Below are 16678 nucleotides of genomic sequence, written 5' to 3'. Positions count from 1 at the left end.
AGAGCCTGATGTGGGGTTCAGTGAGATTGTTCTTTGATTTCAATATAACTCTTTTCAGCTTTTCATGAAGCTGTACTATTCTCATCTCTTAAGTAGATTCTGAAAATCTCATACAGGTATTTTGGTTCATAGATCCTTGTGGGAATGAGAGCTAGAATATCCTATTTCCTCATCTTGCTGACTTATTTCTTCCAAATTAATGTTTCATTGGGCTAAAATTCATGTTTGTATTAAGGTTAGCACTGTGTTTACAAGTATTTTTGCAAGTCTTACAAAAATATTGTAGTTATTGATGCCCTTTACATTCTGTGTTTTTTGGTTTTGCTTTTCTTGAGATTTATCTCAAATAGGTTAAGAATACCCTGAAGTAAGTATTGACATAAACTGGTCTAGCTATGTATTCATTTCCTGTGTGTGCCCTAACAAATAATCACAAACTTGGATTGAAATATTGTTTAGTTTCCTAAAGATCTTGGAAGTTGAAGCCAGTTTTACTGTTGAAATCAGTGTTGATAAAACTTACACAAATGTTTGTTTTTATCAATGATTAGACTGGTATGACATATTAACCTTCAGGTGATGCACTTAAGTCAACCCTAAGATCAGATAAAGAGCAGGTTTGGCCTTTATTTTACTAATTTGGCTTTTCAAAACCATAATATACCCATGAGTTCTCAGGTACCTACTGGAAATTTCTTTCCAAATTTTTTAAATTTTGTGTACACACCTGTTTTACTGATTAAACAGTAATACATGGCCATTGTAAAAATCATTATAAGTAAACAGTATTCATAGGTTATTTTTCTAATTACTTTTATGAATGTTAATTTCACAGTTATAGTTATTAAATTTAGCAAATCTTATGTTAGCCACTATTTTATAAATACTTCTATTATATTTCCAGTAACACTTTTAAAGATTTTTGAAGATGTATTTTACCAAACCCATCATCCATAAATTAGCTGCTTTATATTATAGAAGGGACTCAATAACTTTGATTAATGATCTTGAGATGAAAAGCTATAACGGATTATGTGGGTGTGTCCAAGATAGTTGCAAGGGTCATTAAAAATGAAAGAGAGGTAAGAAGAGCAAAAGCAAATTCAGAGATGGACTTCAAGATGCCACACCATTGGCTTTGACAGTTAGCCAAAGAATGCAAGGCACCTTTGAAATTTAACATAAGTGAGAGTGTATTTATTCTCATTTACTTCCTTTATGATTTCTTACATTGGAGGTATACTCTTTCCCTACAGTAAGTGGAATTGCATTTTAATTTTCTTCTAGTTTTATAAATTAGCTTACAAATTAGCTTCATTGGCAGTTATTTTAGTTATACTCTAAAGTATAAATTATGTTTACTATCATCTGTTCTCCCCTGTTTTCCTTTCTATGGGTATTTTTTTATGTATAAGTCAATGCCAGATAGTATTACTCATTGTAATGTTTGCACCCTCATAATTTGTTAAGTCTGATGCATCCCAGAACCTTGTTAAAGTTGAATGACACTGATTCTGATACTGTGATGGGTATGGCATTTTGTTCTTACATTCCCTGTGTGGCCATCAAAGGACTAGAAAGTTTCTTGCTTTGTGATATAGTCCTAAAGATTAATCCCATAATTACCAATCTTTTATCCAATTCAAAGAATGTAATGAAAGAATAACCAGATAAAAGATTAGCTTGAAAAAGAAATGTATATACATTTGACATAGAAATATTGTAGAAATATAATAAATTACTGGAGTTGAAAATACATTACATACTTGATATTAACCATATCCTAGTTAGTAAAATAGGCACTATTACTGCTGAAAGTATAATTTAATCATCATGACTAAGTGAATTCCAGATTGTAAGTATCTCAGAACTAAAAATTCATTACTGCCTGTGTCTAAACACTCCATTACCAGGTAACGTATTTCATGCCAAAGCAGTCCATGTCCTTAGTAGAAGATTTGACTTCTAGAAAGTCTTAATACTCTATCCAAAATTATTTCCTAAAATTGGAATCTGTATATATTGTATATATGTTTATTTGGTTATTTGAAATAGGATAGAGAAGAGGGAAAACAAGATGAGGGGCGGGAGTTGGGAGAGGGAAATGGGGACCAAGACATAAGAAAGAGTATTAATGTTTGTGAAGTAATGCACCTTCTATATTGTAAATATAATGTAATCCTTCTATTAATTACAATAAAAATATATGAAAGAAAAAATTGGAATCCAGACACCTCTTTCATCATTAAAAAACTGAAGAAACAACAACAACAACAACAGGTTTCCTTCTTCTACATGATCAGCTTTCAAAACATAATTTGAATGAAGATAGTATGCCTCTATTTAAAGGTTTTCCTTAACATTTCTGAATTCTTATGTTTTTGAATGTTGGAAAAGCAAACAAACAGAAATTATCTTTCAGGTCTGAAACTTACTTATATGTTTACTCCTACTGAAATCTCCTCTCCCTGTCAAACAGTAACAAAAGTAGAGAGTTCTGTTAAGTGTATCCAGGCAGAAAATCTTACCTTGTTATCTAATATATTGTATATATGTTTATTTGAAAAAGGATAGAGAGGGGTGAAAAACAAGATGAGGGGAGGAGATTGGAGAGGGAAATGGGGACAAAAACATGAGAAATGGTATCAATGTATGTGAAGTAATGCACCTTTTATCTGATGAATATAATGTAACCCTTCTATTAATTGCAATAAAATGTATTAAAGCAAAGAAATGCAAAGACTTGGAAAAATTTATATCAAGCCAACTAAATCGGATACAAAAAAAACCAAACAAACAGAAAACTGAGGTTCATGGGGGAGTAACTAAAACATGAGAAGGGGTAGCAATGATTGTTAAGAAATGTACCTTCTATCTGATGAATATAATGTAACCCTTCTATTAATTATAACAAAAAAAATCTAAAAAACTGAGGCGGATCATTTTCCTTAATTTTGGTAACTGGAATGTGCCTATAAATCTACAAGTTTACAAAAAATGGATTAGGAAGTATGATAATGGATATTAAGATTGTAATCTGCTTCAAGAATGATACAGCACTCTCATAACTATCATTATCATCACTACCAACGTCATGATAGTAAGCAATAGTATATTGCTTATTCTATAAAAGTCATATTGTCAGTGTTTTTAATCATCAGTTAATTATATCCATGTCAAATCCTTTAGAAGTAGGCATCAGTAGTTTGTCCCTTTTACTGATGAGGAACTAAGAAATTTTAAGTAATTTGAATTATCTAGAAAGAGGCAGGCTGAATATGGAAGAAGTCCTGATGGTAGATAATCTGAATTCCTGTGGTTTAGACATTTGATTTTGTTGTTGATGTTCTAAATAAGAGTTCCATTCATTTTTTTAAGCACTCATTTGAGGGATACTAGCCAGGCTGAATTACATCATTGGATTAATTGTTTCAAAGGTCAAGCCATATTGAATAAAATGGTTTTCTAATATAAATTCAAGCCACGAAGTCAGCTGTATTTGACTCAACAAGGTGAATCAATAATCTCCCAACAACATTCTGGTTTAATGGTCAATACCCTGCATCACTGGAAATGACCATGCACTGCTATGGTTCCTGTGAAGCCTTGTTAGGGTAATTTTCTTCCACATTCTCATCCATCAAACTGCTGTTAACTTTTATGTAGTTTATGAACTTCCAAGGAATAAAGATGAGGTATAAACTTGAATATTTGCCCATCCATGAGGCTACTAGATAGCAAAATAAGCATAATACCAAGTCTAAAAATAATTGACATAGATGGACGTTTGTTTTAATTTCTCAAAGCCTAATACCACTCCTATTGAATAAATTATATGAGGTAAGAATGATGTTTCCTTAGGCCTTTAGAAGGGCTACGCAGGAAACTGAGGTCTTCCTTAATTGTTTGAATCATGTCTTGATATCCAATTTTCTAACTGGTCCTCACATTTGATTTTTGTATGAATCTGCTTTGAGTGGTAAAATGTCTATCTTCCTTCTTTCTCACATTGTCATGTAGCATTTATGAGACTCAATAACAGCACTTTGCTAACATGTCTTAGATAAGAAAGTCTGAATGGAAAACTAGAAATTTTCCTCATCAGGTAGTATGAAAGTGTTAGATTAGTAAGCTAGTTCCAATGTTGAGTGAGCCTTAGTAGCTATTAACTCTACCAAACAGTGGTTAGAGTATAGAAACATTGCATAATAGGAGCAGGAGGTTACATTACTCACTGATTATGACAGAATTGGATCCTACAGAAGACCTGGATTTGAGAAACTAAATTGCTAGCTTAAGAGATAGAAAGCTTTGAGAAACCAAATAGATGAGGGTAATCAGAGCAAACTGAAATTCCTGTCCAGAGGTTCTAACAGCTTTGAGAATTTTTTTCTCTGTCTGGGAAGGTCTTCATACGTTAGGAGGGTTGAGCCAATAACATCAACAAGGACTATAGAATCTAGAGATTTCAGTTTGTCTCTCATGTGATTGCTGATGCCATTCAGAATGGCATTTGTACAGTATAGTTTTCATAAGAATGAAAATTAATTGTAAACTATGTGTAAGAAGCATATGTGCTTCTTTTTAGATTTGGAGGTATTGACTCTCTGGGCTTATTTATATGTATTTATGAAGAAGCAGAGATGAAGAGAGAGAGCAAGGGTGGGAGAATTTGTGATCCTGGCTATAAAGAATAACCAAGAAATGACTTCCATTGGTAGAAATGCCAGTCCTTAAGACATTGTTTTTCTCTTAGTTTGCCCACTCAATAAGCCAGTTTCTTTTTCTTTCTAAGTATAGGGTGGAAGATTCCCTGATTTGGTTGAATTAGTCATCAAACTATGGAAAAAGCCAGGAGGAATCACCATAAGTTAGCAAAATGATCCAAGTCGTGTCTCCATGATTATTCATTCTTATACATTCCTTCTCACACTTACTTCCAAGCAAGATGTATCACATTCAAGTATAGCCTTCCATCTCCTACTTCCTTTCTTTCCTTTCATCTTTTCAATTTCTCTGATGCATTCTTGCCCAGGGAATCATTCCCACTTCCAAAGCTTTATGGAAACTTTGAATCTGTCAAATGGCATTCACCACATTGAGAAGTCTATGCTACCTGTCTTCATATCTTCTTTCAGTATTTTCATAAGCTATCTATTGCCAGAAAGAGAGATTTACTCCATATGATCTCTCCCCCAAGGTCTAATTTGAACCATATAAAGAAAAATACGTTTGGTACTGAGTTTTTTTTCCTGTCAATATGGTACTCTTTCTATTCCAAACATACTGTCTTGGCTTCTCATTTAATTTTTCATAGATAGAACAAAAGTAAGAGTATCATATGACACGAGATCTTTAATCAATTCTCAACTATCTCTCAGTGTGCCCAGAACTATTATTCTGTTCTATCACACATTAGTGTTTGATGTATAAATAGCAAACAGATAATTTGACAATAGATGTATGAATTCAATAGATGTATAAATTCATTTCATTTATTATGTTTACGATTCCTTTTAAACTTCTGCAACTAAATTTTGTAATTTGAATATAAACTAAATATAGAGAATCTGTAGATTTTAAGGACATCTGTGGTAGCTTAAAATAATGAACAGTGAGAACATATTTTGTCCAGGATAGGCTGTGCTATAACTAACAAGAAAATGTCATTTTTCTCACATTAAAATAAAGCCATGCAAACTTTTCTTAAAACTCTCCAAGCGAAATTATAGCAACCCAGAGATTCTCAGAGAACTGGCCTTGCAGTCCAAATGACGAATGTCCATTAAAAACTTAAAAATCAATTCATGCCATTTGAATCAAAAGCATTAAGTTATTAAATTTTGATTTAATGTATGATTTATATTTGATCTGCTGTGAATCAGTATATTACACTGTGGCTTACAAGATTTAATTCAATAGATAATGCAATTTTAGAATATGTTTATAAAGTAACAGGCAGCATGAAATATACAGCATTTAATTTGATATTTATTCATTTACCTATTTAGTGATTCATATTTATGGATTCTCTTTTGATAATTTCTTTGTAAATCTTCCCCTCCTCTGATCACTATAGTTAGAGTTTGGAAAGAGTTTAGATTTTCCTAGTCCAACAACATTATCCTCATTACATTTCTTGTGTTTGCCTTGAATATAATTACAGTCATCTTTTTTCTTTTTTTCTAAAATTATTACTCAATTATGTGAAATTTCATCATATTTTAGATAATCATACACTTTCTTGGCTCCATATATTCTGTTGTGCTTTTTATCTGGGAAAATATTCCTTTTGGCCCTAAAATAAAGAACTTTTTGTTGAAGATTTGGTAGAAATTAGCAATTCTATTCTTTTTTTCATTTTCACAGAGCATTATTAAGTTTATTGAATAAAATAAAAATACAACTTATTGAAAAATGTTTGAGTTAACCAACCTATAATTGACATAGAAAAAATTTAGCAGAATTATATATTTTTTATTTTATAGTTGGAGAACATTTTCCCTTTTCCTAGGGAGCTGTTCAGACTAAGTCTTACCTTAGAATTACAATTATATCAAGACAATAGCATCCTATCTGCCTAAATCAGAAGTGTGATCAACTTATTTTGTATGAAAGTATGAGTGAAAGACAAAGCTATATTAAAATTTAGATAAAGACTATAGTTTAAATCCATAATTATCTCATTTCAGAAAAAAGTACTTATGCAGGAAAATGACCAAATAAGGAAAATTAAATACATAGCATCTTGAAATAAACATAGGAGCTGAATGATTAACAACACTGATTACTGAAGTAAATATTAGTTGAGTTTTCCCTCCCCAAAATGAGGTACAATAAAGTTTTTTCCTATTATGAGTATGAACAACTAAGTGGATGACAGGGAATAAATATCTCTGGTTTGGTAAAAAGTAATAAGGAAGTGAATTGGAACAACAAACATTCACTAACAATCCATTGGAGCTGTCTTTCTTTTCTTCTTTGACACTCTCTTTCCTAAAAATATTATTTAGGCATCATTTATTATTATTATTTATTATTATTATTATTATTATTTAGGCACATTTTAGGGAAGGAAAGTATAACAGATTTCTAAGAAAACTGCTGTATATTTTCTCATGATACATACTTTTACCAAAAGCCTTAGAAATCTTTCACGATCCTCACATAGCACAGAAAGTAAAATGCTATGCCTTTAGCCCAAGCTAGATTTTTTTTTTTTAAGGTAGGAACCAGCTTTGGATTTGGGTGATCTTAGAATTAATAGTATAATCTAAATTGTGTGTGTGTGTGTGTGTGTGTGTGTGTGTGTGTGTGTGTGTGTGTGTGTGTGTCCTGTTTTGTCTTTATATTCTAGATTCAGCCAAGGCTAGTTTGACCTGTGCCCTTATGTGAAATGTCTGGTATTGTTACAGAATCCAAGGCTCCTCTGATTAAGACATGCTCTGAGAGTTTGTTCTTATTAACATTTTCACTTTACTGAATTCCAGACTCTCATTTACCCAGGAAAGTAAATAACCACAGGCTAGGTGAGATGCCACCCTGGAATGACTTACATGGTGAAAACATCCAGCGTGTCTCCAGCGGTTCTGGCCATCTCAAAGTAGGTTTGCAGAATGTTGACAGTTCCAGAAAGTGCTTCATGACCACAGCCGCAGAACAGAGCGACCCCCGCATACAGCAGAATGGTGGCGATGAGAGATGCGTAGGGAATCCCCCCCAAGCATTTGATGCAGCACTCGAAACACCCTGTGGACAGCAAAGAGGAAAACAAAAGAAGAGAATTTCTCAAGTTTGGGTTTGATTTCCAAACTCGGCCTCATAGGAAAAAATGTTTGTACTGTCAGTGGACACCATCTCAAACACACACAGCAATTTTAGAGTGTGCCTAGAGGATGTCATGATCCCTTCCCTTTCATTATAATCCAACAACAGGACCTGCAACTCATGGCTGACAATTTCCACTTTCCTTCCCAAACCCATACAGGTCTTCCTTTGTTACCAAGATTTTCTATGATACTCTTACCACATCATTCTATTCATTTTCCATGCTTGTCTTTATCTCAATGAAGTCTCATCTTGGCAATCTCTGTGGCTGTATATTTCAATGATTTGAAACCATTAATGCCTTGCAAACCCAACTTTGTTGTTGTTGTCATTATTGTTTGTTTGTTTTTGTTGGGATGGACTTGAACTCTGGGCCTGGACGCTGTTCCTGATCTCTTCAGCTAAAGGCTACTGCCCTACCCCTGAGCTACAGCACCACTTCCAGTTTCCTAATGTTTAACTGGAGATATGAGTCTCACAGATTTTAGTGCCCCGGCTGGCTTTGAACCTTGATCCTCAGAATTCAACCTCCTGAGTAGCTAGGATCACAGGCTTGAGCCACCACATCAGGCAACTAAACTGTTTTTGACTAGCAGATTGTAAACACGGAATAAAATGAAACAGACAATATCTGAATGCACTGCCTGCAGTCAGGGAAATTAATTTTGTGTTTAAATATTCTTTATGTAGTGAATGATTCATGGTGTAACCTTGATTTATTTCTATGGCTCATAGTTTAGAATACATGAGAACATTGGTGGTAGAAAAGAGAGAACGAATAGGTTAAAATCTTGAATTCATCAGATTAAATTTTAACAAATATAGTCTTTGATTTTTTATCTATTATTAAGAATAATTTTTCTACTGATACAGGGGTGTCAAAAATGTTTGATCAAAGAAGCCACCTAAATGTCTATTGCAAGACAGCTTTTAGCATTTAGTTTGAGACACTAGAAAACTATGGGTGGATATACTCATAAGTTTGTAGTAAGAAATTCTAATGAAATATTATAAGGCAGATAAGAAGTTGACAAGTTAACCATGCCTGCAAAGATAGTCCTAGTTTCCAAGAGATTCCTTCCAATTTTTCTTCCATTTCAAATTTCTTGTTCAAATACCACTTGATCAATATAATATCCTTTCTCCTACCCCAACATAGTTAAGCAATTTTCCTGGTATTTTTTTCAAAAATAAATATGGTAATTCACCTTCTGTCTGGTGAATATAACTGTAACCCTTCTATCAATTACAATAAAAAGCCAAAATATAAATACAAATGTGGTTTAATAGTAGATTGGGATTTTGGAATTTAGGCCACTCATAATAAAATATGTAGATCTTCTATTCAGAAGGTATTTATGAATGAAGCAGGACTACTTCAAAATGCTTGGGTTCAATGTTCTAGACTTGATTTTGGTACGGAATATTTGCAAATACATAAGGGGCTATACATATATATATACATATATATATAGGGGCTGCAGGCAATTTTATAAAATATTTTAGCCTGCATTCTGTCATCTCTCACATGAGATCATGTATAGGATTTACTACTGACAGTATTAAGACTCCAAAATTCTCAGATTTGAGAGTATATTGAATTTCAAACTTCAGCTCAATATATATAAGCATATATATTGATATATATATATTTATATATACATAAGCTCTATATATGGCATGTAGAGACCATATATAGAAAGAATATATATACATATATATGTCAAGAGATAATTGCAAAGTTCCTTGTAATGTGACTTTGTTCACAGATTGAGCTATTGCTATTTTAATAGTTGTCATTGAACTGGTTTCTTGAGCATTATAGCTTGGAGGAAGTTATGAAGGAAGTCTGAACACCTCCCCATTTTTACAGCTCTTGCTCATACAACAAAACTTGGGACACACACACACACACACACACACACACACACATACATACATACATATATACACACACAAGGTGGGGAAGTAAGAAAGGTTAAAACAGCTTGAAACTTCATATAGCAGAAAAAAATTTCACAAGCAGATGGTTGAGACCAGTGTGTGTAGTATCTGAATGTCATTGAATGCAGTTCTAAGTAGAGATTAACCGTGGCAGAGGAACCTTTGAAACCTATTTACTGTGCTAATCTCAAAACACTTGATATACCTTGAAAGCACCTTGAAAAAAAGCACTAGACACAGTTGAGAAAGACTTCTTCCATAGCCATCTTTTGAGATGTCAAAAACAGATGCACATCTTCAGCAAAATCCTTTTAAGAAAAGGCCCAAATAACAAAAATTGTCTAAAATGTCTAAATACCAAATATGTAAGAAGGAACTATATCTTCTGGGTCTTTACACTTAAAAAAGAATGATTGAATAAAACTACAAGCATAAAAGAATAGATTCAGAGGAGATAAAATGATAAGTATAAGTTATTACCCCACTAACAGTGCAAACTTCGGGCTAATGTGGTTCTCAGTCAGATCAGGTTTGTGCTTAATTCACACTTTATTTTACTGTTTTAAGTGTGCAGTATTGTGTTTTATGTTAAGCTCTATATCCTCAAGGAATAATGAATTCATAGTAATGGAAGATTGAATACAAATTTAATTGAATAACAACACCTAAATTTAGAAATGTATGACATAAATTCTAATAAATGAAATTCCAGTACATGAATTATGACATAAATAGACAAGTCTGAAGTAAATGAGTTAAAACCTCCAAATGAAATGAAACTATTTTACTTACTCCGTTCTGAATGCCACCATTTAAATTTATGTTATCTTTAGTGACAAATACTATTTTCTCTAAGCCACCATTCCTGTGAAGTAAGGCTAGAACAAATTCAGTTTAAAATTTGATCCTCTCTGCAAAACTTTAATACAAATAAAAAAATCTTGATTTCATCAGGCACCTATTGCACTTGTTAATGGACTACATTCTAACCAACCTTATTGTTCCTGTGAGTCTGACTGAGTTCCTACTAGATTTAACAGAAAACTCTCAGAACATCCATATGGAGGCACATCATATCATCACAGTATTTGCTGCAGCTGCCAGAATCCCACATAGTGGCTGGCAGGGGAGCTTCTTTCCACCCACGGTGAAAAGCAGCCTTGGCAGAGCAAAAGAGTTGCCATAGCAACCATGTCCCTGGACCAGGAAGCACTCCTACCAACCACTCTTTAAGGCTAAGGATTCTCTGTCCTCCATCATCATGTTTTTGCTGAACAGAAATGATGAAGAAGAAGGAGAAAGAGGGGGAGGAGGGGGCGGAACAGGAGGAGGGGGAGGAGGGGGAGGAGGAAGAGGAACTGTTATTAAATGAATATTACTGAAGGCAGCAGAGTAAAGTGCTGGCACTGAAGAAAAATCTCTCTTCAGATAATTGCTATAGAAACAATGAAGATCACTTGTGTAGAAATCTTTTTCAGTACTTAGGGTTATGAGAATAGGGCCATTTCACAAATAAAGCTTGGCTTCACATAATGATGCAGAATTGGCGTATTATAGACATATGTATACTGAGACACAATGCTTATAGTCAGTTGCTGGTCATATTGTCTCAAGTGAAATAACACAATGCTTTTAATTTTAAGAGGAAAACGAAAAGTTAAAGATTATATGATGTTATTCAACATGCTCTGAAATATTAGAATTTCCCCGGTATTTAGTGATACTATATAATGATTTGTACTATTATTTAAAAATTAAAACAGCCTAGATGCTGTTTGTCAGCTTTTTTTTTTTTTTTTTTTTTTGCCAGTCCTGGGCTTGAGCTCAGGGCCTGAGCACTGTCATTGGACTTTCTCAAGGCTAGAGCTCTACCACTTGAGCCTCAGCACCACTTTCAACTTTTTTCTATGTATGTGGTACCAAGGAATCGAACCCCAGTCTTCGGGTATGCTAGGCAAGCACTCTACTACTAGGCCAGACCCCTCAACTTTTTTACTCAAGGCTAGCTGTTTACCACTTGAGCAACAGTGTCACTTCCTGCTTTTTCTGAGTTTTGTAGAGATAAGAAACACCCACTTTTTTGTCCAGGCTGGTTTCAAACCATGATTCTCAGATCTCAACCTCCTAAGGATTATAGGCCTGAACTACAGGTTCATGGCTTCTAATTACTGTCTAATAAGATCTCATTGATTTATTGTTAATGAATATGCTTAATTCTTTAATACATAAGAACTTGAAAATTCTTTTTATTCAGTTATTTTGAGTTAGTGGATTATTTTAAATGCAGTTTGATCACTATACTTTCAGTGAAAATTCGGTTATTTCTTTATTTGTACCTTTCTATCCTCTGTGTGTGTGTGTGTGTGTGTGTGTGTGTGTGTGTGTGTGCCAGTACGGAGGCTTCAACTTGATGGTGTGGTGCTCTCACTCAGCTAGGTTGTGCATATAACAGATGCTATGCTATTTAAGCCATGCATCCATCTAACCAGCATCTTGCCAGTTACTTGGAGAGAGAATCTCAGTGACTTCACTTCCCTGGTTGGTATGTGCTGGGTCTCAGCATCTAGGGATACTAAGATTACCCTTAAAAATCATCAACGTGTAGCTTTATTTATCCATTATATACCCATTAGACAAAATCAGCGATAAATGATTAGGAAAGTTATCTTTCAGTTTTCCTGAATGAAGCACTTGTGAAGGTTCACCATTAATTTATAACTTTTCTTAAATTTTTTTCCAGAGCCGGGGACTGAACCCAGGGCCTTGCGCTTGCCAGGCATGGGCTCTTCCGCTGAGCCAAGCCCCCGACCCCACACCATTAATTTAATGATAATATATTTTGAGAAGTAGGACAGAAAGTTCATGAGCTGGAAAATAGCCCAGCAACATAAACTCTGCCTGGAATAAAAACTTTTGTTTTTAAATCTACAATAGATTTTTATATCATCTGATGAAAAATATCTATAAAGCTTTCCTTTTGTTATTTTAATAAATTCAAATACACCTTTAAAATATTATGCTATGTTTTAATACATAGCTTAATTTCCTGTTAACAGTTTGTTCAGCATTTTAGCATCAATCATACAATTATTAAGCTACAGATGACAGACACTGACAATTGCTAGAGCTGTACAAGTTAATAAACTTACAAATGTCTCTACTCTCATTGCAGAGGTGAGAGGAAAATAATAAACAAGTACTAAAGTAATATTGGTGACATCATAAGAAGTGCCAAAAGAAATTAAACAGAGGTAAGGAAGCATTAGAATAATTCCAATAATTCCATTTAGTTTTAATAAAGAGGCCAGGAAAAGAATAACTGAAAAGATGTAAAAGAAAAAAGAGACAACAAAACTTTTAGTGAAAGCTAAAAAAGAGAAAAACCTACAACAAATAGAGCATAAGATAAAATGGAAGTAGTAGAGGAAAGAAAGTAATTTGCATGATAAGAACAGAAAGACCAGCAGAGGCAGCCATATATAATAAGGTTAATTCATAAGCTAGTTGAAATGGAAATCTATCTATCATTAAAAAGTTTACAACAGCAACAAAAACAATGAAAAAACAAAACAACTACACATTTTCCTAGCATCAATGACAGGAGGTACACTGAATTTCTCCTGGGAAAGATGAATCCTCTTCCTGGAATTGAAATCGAGAGGCCCCACACTGGTTTAAAGCTGGCTGGATTGAGAAACTGAACTCCAGCAATTAATTTGGGTCATGGAAAATTAGTGTCTTCGACAAAGTTATCTTTTTTTTTTTTTTTTTGCCAGTCCTGGGCTTGAGCTCAGGGCCTGAGCAATGTCCTTGGACTTTCTCAAGGCTAGAGCTCTACCACTTGAGCCTCAGCACCACTTCCAGCTTTTTTTCTATGTATGTGGTACCGAGGAATTGAACCCGGTCTTCATGCATGCTAGGGAAGCACTTTAACCACTAGGCCAAATTCCCGGCCCGAAAAAGTTATCTTTAAGAAAGGGAAAAGAAAAGATAACAGCTTACATGTTTTTTTTTTAATAACTATATCTGAAAATGTGTAACAATTCCAGATTAGCTTTTGGTTTTTAAAGAATCTTTAGAAATGTTAATAAAGTAGAAGCAACCTGATTTTCTCTTATACTTTTACACAGAGAGACATGTCCCTTACAGAATAAAAGAGCTGTTAAGTAAAGATTGAACAAGGCTGTTTGTGTCACATATTCACTTCATTTTCCTCCACCCAGCAACTTGGTAGACAATATCTATCTCAATTTTCAACGAATCTTTTGGGCATTTACTACATCTATACTCTGTTTACATAGGAACCATTACCCTGTTACACCTACATAATGATGGGAAATAAAACTGAAAATTACTGGGAAGTTTTCAGAAAATTTTTTGAAATATCCAGTTAAAAAAAGTTAATAAAATGACAGATTGCACACACACACACACACACACACACACACACACACACACACACACACACACACACGCTAGGCTTGGCTTGGATCTAGGGCCTGGAATTTGTCCTCAGCTTACTGTGCTCAAAGCTAGTTAGTGTTCTACCACTAGAACCACAGCTCTCCTTCTGCCTTTTTGGTGGCTGGTTGGATATAATTGTCTAATAGACTTTTGTCTCTGTACCTGTGATCCTCAGACCTTAGTCTTCTGATTACCTAGAATTCCAAGTATGAGGCACCAGCACTTTTATGTGGAATATTTTATTCAGTCCTAAAATATTGTACTTAGACAAACCAGTTTCTAATTATGAAAGAAACACTTTTACAAAGAGAAAAGACCTATGGAGTTGGGTGGTTATCCTAATACTCTCTTAATTTTGTGGCTACATTTCCAAATATCCAGAAGTGATATCAAAACCAGAAATGTCAGCATCCTCTCCCTTCAGAAACTCATCTGTTTTTATCAAGCTCTTCTGTTAAATTGAAATGGTCAAGAGGAACCATGAAATGTCAAATTGATTTTTATTTTGTAACTAAAATGCTTTAAAACTAGTCAATCCACAAGGGAACACATGCAATACAAAGATTAAGTAGGCATTACTCTAAAATAAAGACAAGTAACTATATAAAATATGCAATGTACCACTTTGTGGTAGTCTCCACAAATCTTATGAGTAAGCTTTAAGTATATTTATTTTTTCAATGATTATTAAAAATAGTGAAAAGTATGGTAAGCTGATCATTAATATTTTAGAAAATATTTTTGTTTTGTCCTCTTTTATTTGGAAATGTGCTCTCTCTAACGATGTAGATAGGTTTTGTATGTAGAATTATATCACTAATTATGGAACATTTGGTACTGGTCAACATGACTTAGCAAGAATGTTTTGATTAATTAAACTTGTTTCCCGAGGCAAAAAAATGTTAATTGCTTCAATAATGATTAGAACCATACTCTCCTCACTATGATTAATAAGCCCCTGGAGTGCAGGAAACATGTTTCTCATATACAAAAGCAAGCCTTGGGGGAGGCGAGTGGTGAGGAGTGTAACACAGTCACTGCGCAAACCCCCAAACTCATAGAAGGTTTCTGTAAACCACATTTGACATTTCAAAGCACATGCAGACACCTCATTAAAATCCTCATCTTCTCCTGCAAAGAATGCTCTTTTTGATATAAATTCTCTAGACATCTGTATAGTTTCTCCTCTCAGGCTTTTGACCCAAATATTACTCAATTCTTTTTCTGTTCATTCATAAATTTGAATGTTTGTTTATTTGATGAGTTACCCATTACATCCTAGCAAGAGATGCTGAAAAAATATAAAAATCTCAAATTAAAAATTTCTTCTTCTCCTTTTGCCAGTCCTGTGGCTTGAACTCCAGGCCTGGATACTGTCCCTGGACTCCTTTTGCTGAAGGCTAGTGCTCTACCACTTGAATCACAGTGCCACTTCTGGCTTTTTCTGAGATTAATTGGAGATGAGAGTCTCACAAATTTTCCTACACTGGCTGGCTTCAAACTTCCATCTTCAGATCTCAACCTCCTGAGGAGTGGGGATTGCAGGAGTAAACCACCAGTGCCCTGGTATGGTTAACATTTTTAAGGTTTATTCAACTCACTGGGAAGTTTTTGTTTTTTTTTTTGGCAAACATTTATGCCATTTCAGTTGGAAGATAATTGGGTTTAAAGTCATCTAAATGCCTGAGAGTAAGTTGGATGTATGGACTTCAAATGTACATTTGAGGACTTCCTTTTTTTCATATATTTTTTATTGTAATTAATAGAAGGGTTACATGATATTTGCCAGATAAATGGTGCATTAATTCCCATACATTTGATACCCTTTCACATGTCTTGGTCCCCATTTCCCTCCCCCCCACCCCCACCCCTCATCTTGTTTCCCCCCCCTTCCCTATCCAATTTCAAATAACCAAATACAAATATATCCGATATATCAGGTAACAAAGTGAGATACTGTAACAATATGAGATAACCAAGTGACAGCAAAAGAGATGAGAGATAACATAGTACATTAAGGACAACAATCATTCATTATATGGCTTATGTTTCTATATCCTAGAGATCCTTTCATTTAGAGGAGGACTTCCTTTTAATCACTTCTTTGGTGTGGCCTTCCCAAGGAACTGGTTTGAGGAATGGTGAGACACACTGGAAAAGGAGCTCCATGAAAGAGAAGCAAACTTTACCAGTCTTCTTAAAGGCAAACTTATGTGGAGTTGTCAGAGAAAACACAGGGCCAGATGTGGTATTGCCTTTGGTAGTCAGAGGCAGAAGGACCAGCTTGAGATACACACCAGCACACCAGCTCAAAGAGGAAACAAACAAGCAACCAAAAAATGTGATTGAAGTTACTGCCACTCTTAAAAATATAAATTAAAAATGCAGCAATTTGAGTGTGGTGGCTTACACCTGTAATCTGAGCTACTCAGGAGGCTGAGAT

At 34.3% G+C, this 16678-nt stretch overlaps 1 protein-coding gene across 2 annotated transcripts in view; it reads right to left on the bottom strand.

Moving 5' to 3' along the window:
- The window catches only part of Gpm6a (glycoprotein M6A), a 217958-nt gene that overhangs the window by 20668 nt on the left and 180612 nt on the right, over positions 1-16678 (bottom strand). For both annotated transcript variants that reach the window (XM_090354175.1, XM_090354174.1), the window contains one exon: positions 7557-7749. In XM_090354175.1, the coding sequence (XP_090210301.1) occupies positions 7557-7749 (193 nt within the window). The remainder of the gene's footprint in view (positions 1-7556; positions 7750-16678) is intronic.

Source organism: Megascapheus bottae, chromosome 20 (assembly GCF_031878675.1).
Source record: "Megascapheus bottae isolate mThoBot1 chromosome 20, mThoBot2.hap1, whole genome shotgun sequence".
Taxonomy (NCBI): Eukaryota; Metazoa; Chordata; class Mammalia; order Rodentia; family Geomyidae; genus Megascapheus; species Megascapheus bottae.
This window is presented reverse-complemented; position numbering and strand designations above follow the sequence as displayed.